This window comes from Hippopotamus amphibius, chromosome 2 (assembly GCF_030028045.1).
Source record: "Hippopotamus amphibius kiboko isolate mHipAmp2 chromosome 2, mHipAmp2.hap2, whole genome shotgun sequence".
Taxonomy (NCBI): Eukaryota; Metazoa; Chordata; class Mammalia; order Artiodactyla; family Hippopotamidae; genus Hippopotamus; species Hippopotamus amphibius.
In genome coordinates this window covers 184027347-184046540 of record NC_080187.1, presented here as the reverse complement: position 1 = coordinate 184046540, position 19194 = coordinate 184027347, and the positions used below count along the sequence as shown (strand labels likewise).

Here is a 19194-nt window from a genome sequence, read left to right as displayed (position 1 = left end):
TCTGCATCTCTGCAGTTAGGGTCTGGGCTCAGGGTCCTGGTCATGGCAGGCAGGCAGCAGTAGGTACGGAGGCCTTGGGCTGAGGAGGTAGACCCATCCTCATGGGGTGGACAGAGAAGTGAGGACAGTCTGAGTGGTCTGGGTGGGGCGCATGCCTTTGGGAAATGAGGAAGATGCCCACAGCAGTGGTGGGCACACTGGAGTCATTTATAGCAGAGCCTCGACCTCTGCCCTCTGGCACTGTGCCTCACAGAGAGTAAGTGCTAACCAAGTGCTTGGGTTTATTGCCTGGCAGAGAGAGGTGGCCCTTCCCTGCCAGAAAGGCACCCAGTGGAGAAGAAAGGCACTCTGGGAACAAGAAGAGGCATTTCTGGACTCAGGGAGAGGAGAGGCTGAGAGCCTCTCCAGAAGTGGTAGAGGCCACAGGTGGGGGGTCTCAGGGAGCGTGTGGACTGACGGTAAAGGCCAAAAGGCAGGATGCTGGCTCTCTCTGTGACCCCTTCTCCCTGTCAGCAGAGCCAGCAAGGCCCCTGCTCCTGGGCTGTATTGTGGGGTGGGGAGGGAGGGGGGACAGCCAGGCACCTTTGCCAGGCTTAGGGGACAGGTTTCCTGTGGCAGGAAGGCAAAGGTGGCCGGCCCTGGCCGGGGCTGGAGAGAGTGCTGCGGGGATGAGGCAGGAAGGCAAAGGTGGCCGGCCCTGGCCAGGGCTGGAGGGAGTGCTGCGGGGATGAGGCAGGAAGGCGAAGGTGGCCGGCCCTGGCCGGGGCTGGGGAGAGTGCTGCGGGGATGAGGCAGGAAGGCGAAGGTGGCCGGCCCTGGCCGGGGCTGGGGAGAGTGCTGCGGGGATGAGGCAGGAAGGCAAAGGTGGCCGGCCCTGGCCGGGGCTGGGGAGAGTGCTGCGGGGGTGAGGCAGCTTTGGTAGGAGCCTCCCTCCAGCCCCATTCCACGCAGGTCACTGACCCTGATCTCCGAAGAGACGCGAATAACACCAGCCCTGGCTAACGGACAGATTGCAAAGCTTGATGAGATCAAATGCTGTCACGTGTGTGAGGCGTTGGTGGTGTTCGATATAAATGCAAGGTGCTATTATGATTCTCAGTATTAGCCCTGATGACCTATTTGTCTCCCTGGCCTCACCGTTCCTCCTCTTGCTCACATTGGGATCTCCCTGCAGTACACATCCCCACCTTTGGCCTCTGGCATCACTCAGAGCATTTCACTCACAGGCTCCTGAGAGGTTCCCGCCTTTCCCATAAAGTGACTAAACATCCAGGTTTGCCTAGGACTGAGGGGAGTATAGGACTTTCAGCCCTGAGATGGGCTCCGGGCCAGGCAGGCCTGGACAACTGGTCACCCTACTTCCCTCCCACCCCCGGGCTGCTTCCTCTTCCCCGTGGTGACCGTGGTGTCCCGGGCATTTCAGTTTGCTCTCTCACCCTGGTTGCCTTCTTCTGCCTTGAAGCCTCTCAGTTGGGGGACGCTATCCATAGAGGGCGCATGCCACCCCCTGCCATTCCAAAGGCCCTTCCCTCTTCTCAGTGGGACCAGCCAGCTCTCAGTAATCCCTCCAATCCCTCAGCCTGCTGCTGGGTTTCTGTCCTTCTCTCCACCCCTCAAAACTGCCAGACCTTTTCCCTATTCCTGGAGGGTATGACCCCACCCACACCGCACCCCCATGAAAGGCCCCTGTGATGATCTTCAAGGGGGGCAGCCTGTCTGTCCCAAACCAGCCTTCCAGCCTCTCTGCCTGCCCAGGGGAAGGAGCACCCTGGGCACATGCAGGCAAGCCTGGCCTGCTCCCCATATCCACGAGGGCCCAGGCCTGAGTCCTTGGTGCTGTCTTGGCGTCCCTGCCCCCGCTCCTCCCCCCACTCTACCCCCGCCCCACCCGCACACCACACCTTTCCCCCAACCCAGGCCCCGTGCTGATGCTCGGAGGCCTTCTGAGGCTCTCCTGCTCACTCTTGCCTGGAAACTCCCCTGCCCTGTCTGGTGCAGACCCCTCCCTCCAGGATCTGGACTCAGCCTCCTCCCTGGCTTCCTAAAGCACGGCATGGCCGCCTCAGCCCCTGCTGTAAAACCTTCAGGGAGCTCCTCCAGACTCCTCTGCCCTCTCAGTCTGCCCTTCAGTGAGCTCCCCGGTCTGGTCTGCACTGTCCTAACCTAATGTTCTCTTACTGGTGAGAAGCCACTACGGCGTCTCAGGCTGCATTCAGGCAGCACTCTCACTGCCGTCCCCTTGTGGAGTCCCGCTCACGCCCTGGAAGCTTGTCTCCTGGAAAATGCCTCCGCTGATCCGAGTCCTATGTCACTCTGGCCTCAGGCTAATGTGGCTAGGTGTTGCCAGGTGCCTCTGAGGCGGAGCCCGGGTCTTCTTCACTTGTTGTTCCCTCTTTGACTGTTGACTGGACCGGGTGAAGTCGCTCAGGAGTTCAGGTCCACATCACGGCTCTCCTCCCACGGCCAGCCTGGAGCGGGAAAGCTCAGGATGCCCCAGCCCAGGGTGTGCCCTGGGGAACAGAATGGAGAGGGGGTTGGGGGTGTATGTGTGGCGGGGGTGGTTCCCAGACCATCCTTCTGCTACCTGATGCTTCAAAGGACTTCGGCCCCGCCCTGCTCTGGCACGCATGTTCTTGGGAGTGATAGGGCCCAGACCATCCCTGGGCTGGAGCCTGCCAAGAGCTCATCCCTCTGGCTCTACCTCCCTCACTCTGAGTCCTGCCCACCCAGGGCCAGGCCTGGCCTGACCCAAGAGGCCTGCACTACGCCTCTAGTCAGTACGCGTCATGACAGCAGTTTCATGGTCCAGGGAGGCGCTGGGGGTAGGGTGGCGGTGCTACGGGCCCAGCTTGCAGGCTGCCTGAGAGGGTGGGGGACCAGCCAGGGAAGAGACATGACCCGGAGCTGAGGCCGAGGTACGGGGACAGCCGGCCCATGCCTGGCCAGAGAGAGGGCGGGCACGGAATGAAGTATCAGCAGAAGAGTGTTGCTGGGGCAGCCAGGAAAAGAGTGCTGGCAGGAGACAGGTGCCCGGCTGCTGGGTTCATCTGAGCCACAAACAGGCTGAGCAGAGGGTGCTACCTCTCTGGTCTCACCACCAATAAAACGAGACTTCTACAGCCCGAGTGGCTTCTCCAGTCTGGTGGAGTTGGGAGGTGGGGGTTTCGGAGACTTGTGGGAGAGGAGCTGGGAGCGGAAGGAAGAGGGAAGAGGCCCCAGCCAGTCTCTTGTGACCCTGCTGCCCCCTAGTGGTGACACAGAGTAACAGCTGGTCTCCCTCGGGAACACCAGGCTGGCCAGGCCCTGCCCTTCCTAGACAGGGAAAGGAAATTCAGCTCTAGGGACTTTACCGGCCGCCGCCTCCCTCAGGGCTGCATGTGTTCCGGGTGGAAGGAAAGGCAGCCCCAAGCGATGCACAGGTACCCACGGCCACACACAGAGCAGCATGGGTTACTCACTGAAGTGTTCATTCTGCAAGAGCCGAGGGATGCTCTGTAGTTTGCAGGGCACTGTGCCAGGCCCTGGGGATTTCGAGGCCCTTGGCACACCATTCCTGCCCTCGGAGAGCCTCTGCCCAGCGGGGAGCAGACAGGCACACCATAGACTCTGGAGAAAATAGGAGAATGCGGGGGCTGCTCTGAGGCGTGACGTGCTGTGTGAGTAACACTTTGGAAGCATGTGGCCGGCAACCACGGGGCTGTCTGACTATTGGTTTTTCCTGGTCACATGGGCCTCCAGCCTGCTGGGTCCAGAGGTCTCTGCCACTAGGCTAGGGGAGGCTTTTCCTGCAGGCCCTCCCAGAGACCTGGGGTGCTCTCCCTGCAGGATGGTTGGATTTCTATCCGTGCCTGTGTCCTGCCCCCACCCTGGCTAGGGACAGGAGCGAGGGGGACGGCAGACCTTGCCTCGCCCCTGCAGCCTCCTCTATCTACACCCGCCTTCCCCAAACCTGGTCTGGGGAGCTGGGTTCCAAAGATGACAGAGAACGTTAGGTCTCAGCTGCATCTCCTCCTCCCAGCCTGGTGCTCTGCAGGCCTTCCAGCTCCAACCACACGGCATGGGGCAGGTGACAGGAGGCCAACTGCCATCCCACCAGGGCCCTGCCCTGGCCTTCAGAGACTACGCTGGAACTCAGTAGGCAGCATGTGGAGATGGTGGGAGAAGAAGTGTGTGTGTGTAGCCTGGGTGCGTCCCTATTGCTGGGAATGTAGACGAGTCTGACTCAGTGGGAACATCCGGCATGAAAGGAAAAGAGAACACAGTGGCATTTCCAAGCAGGATGGAACTCTGGGGTGGCGGAGATCGGCTGTGGGGTCAGGGGTGCTGCTCCAAGGCCTGTGCTGGAAAGATGCTAAGTGCGTGGGGAGGGAAGGGCAGACAGGAAGAGGTAGTTCAAGGGGAGCAGAGGTTGGACCTCTGGCTGCCTGCGCTGGTCTGAGTAGGAGAGAGCAGGCAGAGAGGCCTTCTGCTCTGGAGACAGAAGGGGACAAGTCGTGCATGGGATTAGGGAAACAGGCCTGGCTGATCAGGGATGAGGAGGAATGCAGGGACCTCTGACCTGCCCCTCAGGGCCTGGAGGTCGGGGACCTGTTACGACTGAACCAGACCCCAGGTGTTCCTGGTACAGAGACCACCCCTCCTCCCAGGACCCCCAAGCCCCAGGTCCCAGAGGCCTTCAGGGTGGGACTGCCAGGCAAGCTGCTCCCCTGGGCAGTGACAGCAGCCTCGGATGTACCAGGAAGCTTTGGGGAGAGACTCTCCCAAGAAAGGTTGCTTCCTTTCCCAGGATCAGAGAGGCTAAAAGGGCCAGCGCTGGAGAGCAAGGCCAGGAAGGGCCCAGAGTTGGGAACCGAGGGCCGGCCCTGAGCTGTGGTGGCAGGGCCCTGAGGGAGGCTCCCCACACCAAGGGGTGACCTGGACAGCTGAGCGTCCCAGGAGCGACTGTACTTGAAAATACAGGGAAGGCGATGTTGAACCTACAGGAATGAATGACTAACGGTGTTATTTTAGGTATGCGGTAGTGCTTGGTGGCCTAGGGGAGGTGAGCTGCTTGATCCCTACTTAGACCAGAGCTGACGAGGAGAGTGAGGGGACAGGGGACGCTCATTTGAGTTGGGCCCCTCGGACCAGGGAGCGCAATGGGCTGGGCTTAGGCCTTTTTCAAGTAATGGGAGGGACATTTCTCTACTCGACTGCTCATCCATCTGCAGGCAGGCCCAGGCTGGGGTCCTACCGGAGCATAGGGCCCCCTGTGTGGACGCACCCTCCAGGGAGAAGTCCCTGCCAGTCTGTCTGGGGACACTGCCGCCGCCAGGGCAGGGCAGGGAGAGGTGCCGGGCAGGGCCAGCTGGCTGCCGCTGCCCTGATCCTCGCCCTCTGAGAGCGCATGGTGGGGGCGGTGGCCGCAGCGTTCCTGGCTGGGAGCCCAGAGGAGTCTTTTGTAATCACAACATGATCTCGTGTGCTGAGCAGCGAAGCCGGCAGGGAGAGGCCGGCAGAGGCCCGGCTCCAGTGGCTCCCGCTTCCCTCCTGCTCTGGCTCCCCCGGGGCTGCTCTGGAATTCTCTCCGGTGCCCGCTGTTGCCATGCACTCGGCTGTGAGTGGCACCTTGCCTTTGGCGGGGGGCTTCTTGGGGCTGGGACACCAGGCAGCCATCCTCTGGGGACAGCTGGGGACAGCTGGGCCTGGGAGGAAGAGGGCCGTGCGTAGGCAGGCAGGGGGCTGGGCAGGGACATGGCCGCAACGGAGTCCCCGCAGCCAGAGAAGGAGGGACTCGGGGATCTCTGTGGTGCTGAGGCACAGCGATCCCGGGGTGGCTCCCCGGCTGGGCCTGCACACAGAGTGGCCTCTTTCCTGCCCCGACTGACTGCCGGCAGCTCAGGGCCTGGAGAGGCTGGGCCTGTGGGAGCAGCGCCTTCCCGCAGGCTGGGCACAGGCCTAGGGAGTGGGGTCCAGGGACTGGGAGCCCAGGACAACGCGGGGGCCTCTCTTTTAGCTGTGGTTCTCCGCCTGGGAGCCAAACAGCTCCCTCCTCGACCTCCTGAATCCCCTGGCAACTTCCCAGTCACGGCAGGTTCCACTGCCAGAGCCATTTATAACTCCCATTCCAGGCTCTGCCAGGCGGTGGAGCTCCCTGGAGAGCTGGGGGAGGGGCAGCCACTGCCGGGAGCTGCGGGCCAGGGGATGAGGCCCCCACCTGCGCTCCGGGGGAGGCAGGGAGATGGGCAGATGGGCCTAGCGGGGTGGGGGCTTGGGGCCTTCCAAGGCCCCCCTCCGCATGCGACCCTAGCTCTGGGTCTGGGGTCTGCTCCTTGGGTGGTAAGACTATGGTAGGGTGGGCGAGTGTGAAAGTTGAGGAGCGGGTAAGGGATGGGCTAGCAGTCAGGAGCTCGGGCCCCCTGCCCTCTGCAGGGGCCTCATGGGGCTGAGTCCCCAGGGAGCAGGCAGGAGGACAAGGATGCAGAGCTGGACCGGAGGATAGTTGCCCTTCGCAAGAAGAACCAGGCCTTGCTGCGCAGGTACCAGGTGAGTGAGCTGTGGCGGGCTGGGAGGACTGACTGGGTCGGCGCGCCCTGTCTGATCTGCAGCCGCTGAATGGTGGTCTCTCCCTGCAGGCTCTGAGCCTGGCACCGGGGTCAGGATGGGTGTGTTCCATCTCAGAGGCTCTGTGAGGGTCTTGGGGATGCCGTGAGGTGATGCCTCTGCCCCTTGGTGTCCCACTGGTGTCTCTCTGTGTAGGCCTGTCGACATCTGTGTCTCTGTGCGTCTGGGGGGCCGTGGCCTGTGCTGACCCCGGGCCCTCCCACAGGAGATCCAGGAAGACCGGCGGCAGGCAGAGCAGGGGGGCATGGCTGTGACCATGCCGGAGCTCCTCCATCCTGACGGCCTCACCATCACCATCAGCCAGGTTCCTGGAGTAACACCCACCTGGGAGGCAGGGTGGGGTGGTGAGGAAGTGGAGGCCCAGCCCGTGCCAGGGGAGCACAGCCGCCTCCGCTCCTCTGCTTCTCCCACTTACATTCTGGGGCATACCTACCAGTTCCCAAACTCATGCAGCCCAAGCCACTGCAGGCCTCCATCCCCAAAGAGCCGCAGCTGAAAGGTGACCAAGTAGAAGCCTCCTCATGCCCTTTTCCAGCCCCAGAGCTCTGCACCTATGCCCCCAAGCACAGGCCACTCCTGAACCCCAAACTCTAGGGGCACAGAGACATTGGGGCTGAATGCCAGGAACAGTGTCTGAGGGACAGAGCCTCATTGTCTGAGTGCTTTGGATTTCCCAGCTCAGAGATGATGGGCCACTGTGGCATCTTGGGCCCCTGGGTGGCCCCAGGCCTGGATAACCTAATGCCACTGGTATGTGAAGGCCTCGCGGAGTCAGCTCCTCTGTGGGCATTCCAGGGAGGGCCAGGGCTGGATCCCAGCCTGGGGAACCACCCAAAGGACCCAGCCCCCTGCTTCTGCCCAGGGCTACCCGTGTGGCCTGACAGCACGGCACCTCGTTCTGCAGGGGAAGCGGATAGTCAGCCGGAACTGGGCAAGGAGCACCCTTGGACCTGGAGCAGCCGATGAGATGCTTGGGGATGAAGAAGTAGAGGTCCACACTGGTGCCTTCTGCTTGGGAGAGCGGGTGGAGCTGGCCGTGACCATGGAAAACAAAGCCGAGGTGAGCAGTGTGGGTGGGGGACGCCCAGGCACCAGGAAGGCAGCCTCTTCTTCCCTGGCTCTGCCACACTGACCATCCTCACCTCCCCCAGGCCAAGCGGATCGTAAGTGAGAAGCCCACCAGAGCAAGAAGCCAGGGGGCAGAAGGGTCACCTGGAGGGGGCTTGGGCCGAAGCCCCTCTATGCCGACGGCCATCAGCTCAGATTCTGCACGGAAGGTACCTCGTCAAGAGGGGATGGGGACATGAATGTGGCGGTCCCCATTTGGGGGAGGCATAGAAGCTGAGTCACACATGTCCCCATCCGCGGGGACATGGCCCAGGCTGGACCTTCTGGAATTCCCACTCCTTCTTCCTTTCTCTGGCCAGTCTCCACGTTGGGTGGGTTTTGCATTGAGCGACAGGGTAAGCCAGAAATGTGACCTCGCGCCTTACGATACCTGGACGTCTGGTGGGGGTCTGGAGGCCAGTCAGGAGGGTGTAAGAGACTGGCCGTGTGCCAGGTGTGACCTCTAGGTGGCAGCAGCCCCTCATCTGGCTCTTGCTCACAGCCGCTGGCTGCCTCTCCACCCTGTGCGTGACCACACACCCAGCAACAACCCCGTGGATAGATGCTCTTATTATCCCCATTTTACAGATGAGGAAATGACACACAGAGAGGTTTAGTAACTTGCCCACTGCTAACGCGTGGATGGAAACGTCCCTGTGGCAAACAGCACGTTAGAGATGGAACAGATCTAATTTTTGGGTGGGGACATCAAAACCTTGACAGAGGCAGGGGTTTGTAGACTCTCTGGATCCCCGTTCCACGCTCAGGGCTCTTTCTGCTTCGACCCCATGGTGCTTAGTGTCTTCTACCTGCAGGGTGTCCGGGAGCCCCGGAGTCCAGGCCTGCTCCCAGGCCCAGCTCCCCGCTGGCCTGTGGGGGGCCCCCCAGAGGCGGGCTGGGACTACGCCCAGTGGAAGCAGGAGCGAGAGCAGATCGACCTGGCCCGCCTGGCGCGGCACAGAGATGCACAGGGTGACTGGCGCCGCCCGTGGGACCTGGACAAGGCCAAGCCCACGTGGGTGGCAGGGCTGGGCATCTTGCCGGGTTGACGTGCTTGTGGGGCTGAGTTGGGCTAAGTGTGGGTGCCTCTTGGAGGGCTGCTGGGACCCCCCCCCAGGGCAGTGAGGATCTGCCTGGCCCTCTGGTTGGGCCCTGGGCTCTGGGCTCCGTGCGGGCACTGGGTTCCCCATCTTTCTTGGGCCCACCCTCCCCCTGCTGTCCTCAGTTCTGGGGCTGGGGTTGGGGCAGGCAGTGTCAGCCTACCAGCTGCCCTGCAGCCTCTGTCCTCCCTGCCACCAGCCAGCCTGACTCCCTGTCTCTGCAACGCAGGCTACAGGACTCCAGCAAGCCTCGGGACGAGTGTCCGGCCAGGGTGGGCAGCACGCGGGGTGAGCCGGCACACCTCCCGCCCGCCCCTCCTGGCGTTTTTCACCCCTCGCCCCCCTCCCTCTCTGCTCTCTGTCTCTTGGTTTACCACTTATTTTCAGAGCTGGAAGGAAGCATGGAAGAACATCTTCCTTCCTCTCCCTCCCTATCAGAGGAGGGCACCCTGACCTCCCTTCCTCTAAACCCACAGCCCCTGTCCTAGATTCTGACCCCAGGAGATCTGGGGAAAAGGCTCACTAGGAAGTCAGCGCTGGGGTCTTTTTGAAGTGTTTGTCCCTCATGGGTGGCAGCTGCCCCTGGCTTGTTATTGGAACAGAATTCTGCATTGCTGGTCCCTCAGTTTACACACAAGGGAGCTGAGGCTGGAGAGGCTCTGCCGGTCACCTAGCCAGGAGTGACAAAGTGAGCACAGGGACCCAGCTCCCCTGACCCCTAGGCCAGGGCTCTTTTTGGGAGCCAGAACACTGACAACTGGACCAAGAGAGGATTGACAGCTTCCTGGTCCTGAAAGAACCGATGTTCCTGTTTTGGATCTTTCGTGACCCCACCCTTTCCCTATTTCCTTTTCCCACTTAGGTCCCAGGAGCCACCGAAAGCTACAGCCCCCACCACTGCCCCCTGATGGCAAAGGTGAGTTGGGAGAGGAGGAGGAGCAGGTCCTAGGAGCTGGTAAAGGAGCTGGGCTGCTATGGGCCTCTTCTCTCTTGACTGGTGGACCATCTCTTTCAGGCGGTACTACTTGGGGTGGGCAACCCAGCAGACCCTTGCTGGCGCCGGCCACACGCAGCAAAGCTCGAGGGACAGAGAGGCTGACTGGCAGGGCCCGCAGGTAACGTGTGGTACGGTGCAAAATCGAGGGAGGCATCTGGGGTCCCTGGTTTCCTGGCCCTCCCTTGCCCCTGGGAGGTCAGGCCTGGCACTGGCCCAGGTGCCTGTTCCAGCCCCCGGGGCCCCTGCCTCTTGGCTGACTGCTGCCTTGTGGCAGGTTAATGACTTATGGGAAAGACCATCAAGAAAGGCAGCAGCAGCAAGAGCCTGGTGCCCAGGGAGCCCGGTGGTAATTACAGAAGTTACCTTCCCCGGGGGGAAGTCAGGCGCGCCTTTCTCAGGCACTGCAGGCTGGGACGCGCCCGGAGTCCCCACAGAACTCAAGGTGCTGCAGGCTTGGCCATAAACAGCAGCTGGGGACCTGTGACAGGGCTACGGTGGCGGCGTTCAGAGGAAACGGCTGAGTTTGGGGAGGAAGGTTGGGCTGGAAGGGAAGCATCCTGGGGCCTTATTCTGGCTCTGAGTTTCCTCTGAGAACCTGGGCTCTCGCTTCTCCCTGGGGACATGGGCTGCAGCTACGGAGCAGGTGACGTGAAGTAGGCTGGGTAGGAGGGGACCTGCCACGTTCCATGTTTCTGCAGGTGGGAAACGAAGGAAGCCAAGGAGGAGCTGGAGAACCAGGAGGTGGGTACTTGGGCATAGGATGGGCGGGCTAGGGACATGAGCCCTGAATTCACCAACCAGCAGAGCCAACCTCTTGTTTTCAGGGAAGCCAAAGCACCAGAAAGACTCCGAATGAGAAGGAACACGTGCAGACTCAGAGCAAGATGGAGCCGGGCAGACCCACGAGCGCCCCGGCCACCAGCCCAGCCCCACCCACGAGCGCCCCGGCCACCAGCCCAGCCCCACCCACGAGCGCCCCGGCCACCAGCCCAGCCCCAGCATCAGCATCGCCACAGGGGCCAAAAGGGGAGTCAGGAGCTTGGACAGCCAGTCCAGAGCCTGGCTCTCCACAAAACACGGACTTGGTTCCCCTCGACCTCTCTCTAGGAGGCACCAGTAGCCCTGGGCCTGGGGAGAGCACACGCGTACTCAGTCCAAGACCTGGGGCTCAGGAGAGCCCTGTGTCCTGGCCGGAGGGTCACGAGCAGCCCCTGGGGTGGACGGAGCCCCAGGCTGAGCCGGAAGCCCCTCCTTGTTCTGGGCCCCCAAAAGAGGCAGGGCCCCTGGAACCCAGAGAAAACAGGCCTGGCAAGGCTGGGGCCCAGCAGGGCCTGGCGCCTCGAAGCAGGCCCCCCCGAGGAGGCAGCCAAAGGTTGAGGGGCACAGGAGGAATGAGGAGCAGGACAGGGGGTCCTGGCCCTGCAGGAAGATGCTGAGCAAAGCTCCTGGGAGCAGGTGGCCCGGCTGGGGAGAGGAGGAGGGAGAATGCCGTCCACAGTCTTGCCATGGGCATGTGGTGGCTGGTGGCTGTGGCAGCCTGGCTGAGCAATTTGGCAAACTCTCCAGTGGAGTGACACCGTGAAGGCAAGGAGCCAAGCCCTGCCCCTCACAGGAACCCCCCCCCACCATGCACATGTGTGTTCTCACCTGCAGGTAGAGCCACACCTGGTCTATGAGGCTGGTGAGCCCTGTCCCGAGCCCACTGCCGCCCAGGCCACAAGCTCCCCGACCACACGAGAGGACAAGGCTTGGAAGCACTCAGCACCTGGCCCACCTGGCTTCTGTCCCCCTCAGGGCCAGGCCTCCCTCTCCAACTGCCAGCTCCTGGCTCCTCACGGACAGGCAGCCTCAGCAGCTGGCGTGGCCAGCCCAGGCCCAGGCCCTTTCCTATACTCCTGCCCTGCACCCAGGTGAATCACAGTCCCCGACTCACAAGACGGCCAACCTGGCGATCTCACAATCAGCTGGCAGCCTCCTGTCCTTCAGGAAGAGGAGGCTGAGGCCCAGAGAAAGCCACAGCCGGCAGGGATGGAGCTGGGGACAGAAGAAAGCAGGGGTCTCTGGAAAGTCTCTGAAACGGCGGGGAGGGCAGTGAGGAGGGGATAGCTTCCTCTCCCTACAGCAGGTGGGGCAGCTCACTGTCAGGGTCCTCCTCCCCACCCCAGGGTCAGACATCGAGTGCACCCTGGATGGGGGCAGGGGGAGCCTGCCATCTCCAACTTCCTCTTCCTGCCGCCTCCCTGCACTGTGTCATGCCAAAGCAAGGTCTCAGCTGGGGACTCAAGAGGCAGAGAAACAGCGACTCCAGCAAAGTACAACATCAGGACTTGTCTTTCCTACTTCGTCTCCGTTCCTGCCCCTCTCCTGAGGCCTACGTCTGGTGAATTATCCAGACTCCGCGCAAGCTGTGGCTTCCTCTCAATTCAACAAACATTTCCTGAGCACCCACTACCAGCAATGCAGCCAGTGGGCGATGGTGACTTTGCCAGCAAGAGGGAGGGAAGAAACTCTGTCATCCGGCAGATCCAGGCTGCACGGCAGGAGCTGTTCTTGGCTGTAGGTGCCCGACAGGGGCTGGGGATGGTGGTAGGAGCCCAGAGGGAACCATCTCACCGCTGCTCTGCTCGCAAAGGCAGGCGCACCTTCCTTTCCCATCGTGTGTACTCTTTGCCCCCAAGCCCCTGCTTGAATCTCCCCACGTGACCCTGCCATGGTTGTTCCTCTCTGCGGCAGTCCCTGGCCTCACCAGCCTCTCTGTGTTCTCTAGGGAGTGTCCAGACCATTCCCAGCGTTTCTCCATGGTCAGTGAGGCCTAAACTGTGGCTCAACTGTGTGAGGGCCGGGCCTCCTCCCTGGCTTTTGCTCTGCTCTCCACCCCCTCTACTGAGGAGGCATGAGGAGGGGGTGTCTTTGGTAGATTAGATTGTTTAGAGCAGTGCTTCTCACACAGTGAAGTGCAGGGTAGTGTAGATTCTAACTTGGGAGGTCTGGGCTGGGCCTGGGAATTTGAATTTCTAACAGGCTCCTGGTGCTGCTTCTGCTGCTGGTTCCTGGACCACACTTTGAGAGTAAAGGTTTGCACTAGACTATATGGAGGGCTAGGGGCAAAGACAGATTCTCCACTCTAAGGGCTGGCTGCTGGCTCTGTAGGAGGTAGGGGTAGGAGGTAGGAGGTAGCCCCTGCCCGGTGGGAGCTTCCTGGCCTCAGAATTGGGTGGGAAGCTGAGGCACTGGGTAGATGCTTGGGAGCGGGTGGTGCCAACTTCCTGTAGTGGGGAGTGAGAAAGCTGGTTGGGAACGGGATGAGGTGAAGGGGGTTGGAAGAGGTGGGGCTTGACCAGAGGAATTTTGGAAAGGCTTGGGAACATTCTGTGCATATGGGAAGAAGACCCCTCTGAGATATGAAAAGGCAAGGGTGAAAGATTCCAAGCTCAAGTTTTCCTCTTGCCTTCCAGCCACACGTAGGTGGCTTCAGAGCATGGCACTGGCTCTGGAACCCATGAGTCCCAAAGGATGGAGCTGGGGTACAGTAGGTTCAGGTAGAGCCCTCAAATTCAGATGTCTCCCAAATAATTGTGATCCAGAATTTGAATTCTAAGATTCACAAACTTCCTCCAACCAACAGTGCTGCCAACTGCACAGAAGTGCCTTCATTAAAGTGTATGTGCCAAGGCATGTCTGATTATGGGATGGGGATGTAGAGTTTGGGCAGAGCTCTTGTTGAGGCCTCACAACGAGACCTGAGCAGGAGAGGAAGATGGGCAAAAGGGCTGTGGAGAAATATAGGGCTTCTCTCCCTTCTGGATGTTAGGAGAGACGGATGGCATGGGAGTGAGTCACTAGGGCTTGGAGAGAATGGAGTCTGGCACAGGACATCTTCGTTATGGGAAGATTGTAGTGTGAGGCAAGTATCACTAAGCTTTTCTCAAAAAAGGGGAGCCTTTCTTCAGGAGCAATGAACCAGCAGCTCTGGTGGCCACCCCTCTTGCTCTAGGATAGAAACAGCTAAGAAACAGGAGGGAAGGGTAGACATCCCTCCACAAAGCTGGGGGCCATGGAAGGCTGGTCTGTTTCTTCCTGGCTCCTTTGGTTAAAGGCGGGGCTGGGAGCCTTCTTGGATTCCCTTCTCCTCGCCAACCAATGGACTAGACTGAGCCTCAAAGATGGGAAGTTCTTCACGGCACATGGCTTCAGGAGCCCAGGCACAGAGCTGGAGGAACTGACAAGGGAGAGCACAGAGGGTAGTAGGGAGCCAGCAGGGACATGACAGCTTTACCTAAGGTCTCAAAACAAGGAGGGCAGAAGAGGTGGAAGGCATCTCTGTCCTGGTCCATATCACCTTACAGAGGGGAGCAGCAGACCACACTGCAAGGGAGGTATTGTGGGGATGACAGGCAGCATGGTAGAGGGGAACAAACATGGGCCTTGGGACCCGAGAGACGGAATCTGAACCCTAGGCCTGCCACGTGCTAGCTGGATGACTCTGGTTAATTTTAACCTCTAAAAGTCTCAGTTTTCTTGTCTGCAAAATGGAGCTAGTAATACCTATGTTGAAGGGTTGCTAAGAAAATTAAAGGTGAGAATATGCAAAATATACCTGGCACACAGTAGGCACTCTATTAACAGTAGCCTGGCACACAGGAGGCACTCAGTAAATATTTGTCGAATAAATAAAGTAGCTATTTGTTGTGATCTCCGTTTACCCTTTTTTCCATCTTTTCCATTGTCTTCTCTCCTAGACTCTTCGTCACTGGAGTCGATACACTCTCAGGGAAACAGGGATGGTCTGTAAATGTTACCCAGCCTTCTAGGACAGTGAGCTGCTTTTAATCCCCTGGGGTAGTCTGACTGAGTTAAAAACATTATGAAGTGACTCTGCTCTCACAGGGGATGTTCTGTGCCCTCATCCACCCACTGGACCACAAGGAGGTCCTAAGAACTTCCCCCTAACTTTGCACACTGGCTCTTGCAGCTCAGAGTATTTCCTCTTTTCTTCTGTTTACATCACAGCAATCTCACGAACTCACTCCCCAGTAACAAACTCCTTTGTGGAGCTTGCTCCATGCTTCCTAAAGTTTTATCACCCAAAGGAGCAGCATGCCTGTATTTTCTTATAATCAAGAGACGGGTAATTGGGGATCCCTGGAAGCAGGGGATCCTCAGCTATCTAACAAGGCCCGAGTTTGGCAAGTTTGACCACCAGTTAGCTCCAGCCCCAAACCCTAGTCTCGGGGACAAGAATAACAGGAAAAGATAGCACTGGACCCTGAAAACAACAAAGGAAATGGCAAAAATCCCAATTTGGCCATATCTTCTTATCTGGGGGACTAAATCAGGGAGGTCAAGGGAATGGGAGAAATTAAAGGCACTGCTTCACTTCTGCCTCTTGAGTCATTTGTCAGTGTCCACAGACCACGCAAGCGTCTCCTTCTGAGCGAGGGATATCAGGGCAAGGAAGAGCTGACACGGGGTGACCACAGCCCCACCGAGGGGGAGAAGGCGAGGATGGGGAAGACAAAGAGAGACGCTGCATAGAGCACAGACCGAGGCTGCTTTCTCTCAACAAGTCTGCCGGCCTGCGTCACCGCCTCTCATTAAGCATCCACTTGACGCCGGGGAAGTGAAATAGCACAGACCTGGCACCAGAAAGAACAAATGTGGCACCCACTGCTCCTTTTAAGGACTGGCTCGAGGAGCAGCAGGCCCCAAGGCGGGAGGTGAGGCAAACACAACAGTACCTTTGTGGGAGGGGGAGGGAGGACTCTTTCAGGCCGGCCTCCTTCTCAACAAGCTCTCCAGGGCGAGCTCTCCTGCAACCTTCAAAAATAACCAACAATGAAGGCTTTTTCCCTTTTAAAACTCTAGGGACACAGTGTTTCCTCTTCCCTCAGCAGGGCAGCTGGCCCCAACCAAGAAAGAGGGTCAAAAGTCACCTTCAGTAACCATCTGTCCAAACAGTAATACCCTAAGCCCAAGTTACTGAATCAGAGGGAAAGGCTGGGCCAGTGCTTCTCACATGCTAGTGTGTGTCTGAATCACCTGGAAGGCTGGTTAACACAGTGCCGAGCTCCATCTCCTGAAGTTCTCATTCAGTCGGTATGGGATGGGGCCTAAGCCATGGCACTTCTAACAAGTTCCCAGGTAATGCTGATGCTGATGGTCTGGGCACTGGTGTAATGTACTCCCTGCTCCTTCACATTTCTTTCCATGCAGCATTTTTGCCCAAAGGGACAGATACTGCCTTGAAAATATATTAATTACCTTATGTGAATATACTGTACTTTTATTCGCAAGATCTCCAAGCTCTGTCACATCTATTAGCGCCATCTGCTCTCATGAATTCCCATTTGGTTAGGAGGAAAGAGAGGGGTCAAGGCGATCACCAATGCCATTGCTGAGTCTGCAGACTGCCTATCTGCCAGTTCAGGGGTCTCTCCCAAGAGCACACTGCCTCCCCAGCCCAGGTCCTTGTGATATTGTGAGCTGCCTGCAGCTCAGAGACTGGCTGCGGTGACTCAACACTGCCCAGGCTACTAGCAGGGAGCTGAAGGGACGGGTGGCCTCCAGAACGAGGTGGGAGGAGACCTCAGCTATCCTCTGACCCCTGAGGTAGCAGAGAGGTATAGTTAAAAGGAAATCCTTGGTAACCAACAACTGCTTTTTTTGGACAAGTTGGTTTTGGGACTTTTGAGGCTCACTTGGCACACTATAGGTAATAAAAAGTTCTTGAAATAATGGTAGTGGTTTATGGAAAATGTTCTAAGGTAAGTTACAATCTTATTGCTGATTAGCTGATAAGCTATTGTAAAAACAGATTACAGAAGTTAAGAAAAGAGGGAAGTAACAAGGGTAGATTCTTATTGGCATGACTGTAAATTCCTTGAGGGCAAGAACTGTATGGTAATTTTCTGGTCCCATAGGATTAACGAATGTTTATAGAATGGAATGGCGCACAGGGAATCTGGTTTGGCTCTGGCGCTCCGTGCCGACCAGGTGGCTCACGTGCATGGTGTGCCACTGGAAACCATGGCTGTTTCTGCATTTAGGATAGAGAGCCTGCTAAAGTCTGGGTGTGTGGTTAAAAAAAAAGATTTTGTCTCTGTAATTTTAAATTAGCTACTGGAGGGAACAAAGAGCACAACACAGGTTTTCTGGCAACAGAAACCCACATGCTATGTCAGCATGTAAAACAGATGTGACCAAAAAACTGTTGACGGAGCAGATATTTTTATAGCTCAAGATTAGGCCATAGGACCAGGACAAAGGAGACAATGAATGGATCACATATTACATGTTGCCTCCGTTAAGCGCCGCATGGAATCCAGCTGTGGACTTCTGGCGCCTGGCAAGAACAGGCAGGCCGAGCCCAAGCCCCTCAACTTGGCGGTGAAGAAACTGGCCAGAACAGCCAGTGCCGCTGTGATCTAGCAATTCACTCCCCTGAACCAACATTATCAGCCGTGGATCTGGGTACACCCGTGGATCGTGACAGTGACGCCACAATGACTCTAGGCCCAATTCAATCCAATGATCAACCAGCTGATCAACAAACCTGACTGCCTGCTCCTGTGTGCCAGGCACTGAGCTGAGTGCTGGTCCTGTGCAACGAGCAAGGCCACTGTGGTCCCTCCCTCCACCAAGGATGAACAACAAACAATACAGCTGTGGCCCTTTTGCTACTGCCTTACGATCCCAGACATACGTCCACGCTCCACAGGCAGGAAGGGGAGGACCATTATGACCCCTTTTAAATAGCTGTGGTGGCCCTAAAGCTCGGGACCTGACCTTTCAGTTCCCCTTAAGGAAACATGTAGAAACAAGTAGATGCTCTCCACTCAGCATTTCAAAACAGGATATAAATACTCAACGAAAGAACACACTATCTTAGGATTCCCTAGTGAAAACCGAAAAACGAGGTAGACAGAAAAGATTCCAAAGCTGTGGTCTCATATGTGTAGAAATCTAGAGCTGTTAGGAAGAAAAATATTTCTCATGCCGGAAACTTCAGAGAAACACTTCCTCAGGACAATGGGGGAAAGAAATGATACCCACACAGGCCCAGTCTAAATGGCTTAGCAAACTCCTCACCCCTCACCCTTCAAAATTACACTTTCAAAAGAGGATTATTTCATCAAATGCAGGCTGTCGGGAAATAAACACACACAGTCACTTCTAATATAAGCAAACACCTAGAAATGATCCGGGGAGTCTGGTGCAAAGCAGCTAAAGGAAAGTAATTCCCCTTTGCCCAGACCTCTCCTTCCCGGCTCAAAACCCGACAGACAATTTTGCAGCTCATTTCTAACCCCTGAAAATAAAGCTATTCCGACCGCTGCTCCTCGCTACCAGGCCCTGTTCCGGTGCAACAGTGCCCTTCGCACTGGCCAGCAGCCTCCTGCTGCACACACGGCTGTATGTGCCCAACGTGTGAAGCCATGTGCAACTGCAGAAGCCACGTGTCCCCGTCTACAGAAAGGAGGGGCTGGCTAGAAGAACCCTGGAAACTCTTTCACTCCCCTTCTGCTCTGCCTTACCAAGCCCTCTCACAGAAAGCCATTGTGTAGGCTCAAGAGGGAAATAAAAGAAGGGCGGACTTTTTCCATGCTCCCCTGCGGAATACAAGGTGATGTAAAAGCACAGCAGCCACCCTCCAACAGCTCTGGAAAAGTGCAGGCCTCAGGGGGCCCCACCGACACTGGCTTCTCACTCTGGTTCGCACTGGGCAGCATTGTCTAATAATGAGCTGAGCTCAATTGCTTGCCGTGTATTTTGCAGCACAACTAATCCCTTATATTTGTGCTTTTCACCCACATGTCTTTTGTTGTTTGCTCTAGGGGAGAAAAAGCCTCACCTTTGAAGCAACCTACACCTTCTCTCTGCCCTGTGGCTCTCTCGCCTCCTCCACTGTAGACAGAGCTCTGACCAACGACTGCAGACTCATCCATTTGTCTCTCCCAGTATTAGCGCTTCTTGAGCTTTCTAGAGGCCAGTGGTTTAAAGGTGAGAACAGTGATGCTATCAGGCAGCTGATTCTCACCTCAGCTCAGCGCTCAGCCAGCTCAATGTTTATAATAATTCTTAACATGCGTGCTGACTGGTGCCTTAGCTTCCTCAGCTAGGCATCTGCTCAGAGTCCTTTAAAAGCAGAACTTTTCTCCAACCATTTTAAGGTTGGCAAAAGGTAGCTGAGCTAGATATCACCGATCTTCCGACCCCGTGATTACTTCCCGACTAAGATGGATTCCTGCCACCCTTTACTAATCAATTTGGTCAAACCCTCAGGCACAGAGAACATTAGAGCAATTGCTTTTTCCTCCTACACCTATTCATTACCACCCATCCACCACACCTTAGACCACTGCCTCTTCCAATCTCTACTCCTTCCCC

General features: G+C 57.7%; 1 protein-coding gene across 1 annotated transcript; it reads left to right on the top strand.

Annotated features, from left to right (window-relative positions):
- The first annotated feature begins 5125 nt into the window (after positions 1-5125).
- Positions 5126-14490, top strand: CCDC9B (coiled-coil domain containing 9B). The gene is given in 12 exon segments (XM_057724750.1): positions 5126-5568; positions 5570-5596; positions 6412-6525; positions 6809-6907; positions 7508-7663; positions 7755-7880; positions 8526-8725; positions 9040-9098; positions 9673-9726; positions 9826-9925; positions 10506-10548; positions 10632-14490. Coding segments are annotated over 12 exon segments (1707 nt in total). The 5' UTR covers positions 5126-5451; the 3' UTR covers positions 11244-14490.
- The last annotated feature ends 4704 nt before the right edge of the window (positions 14491-19194 follow it).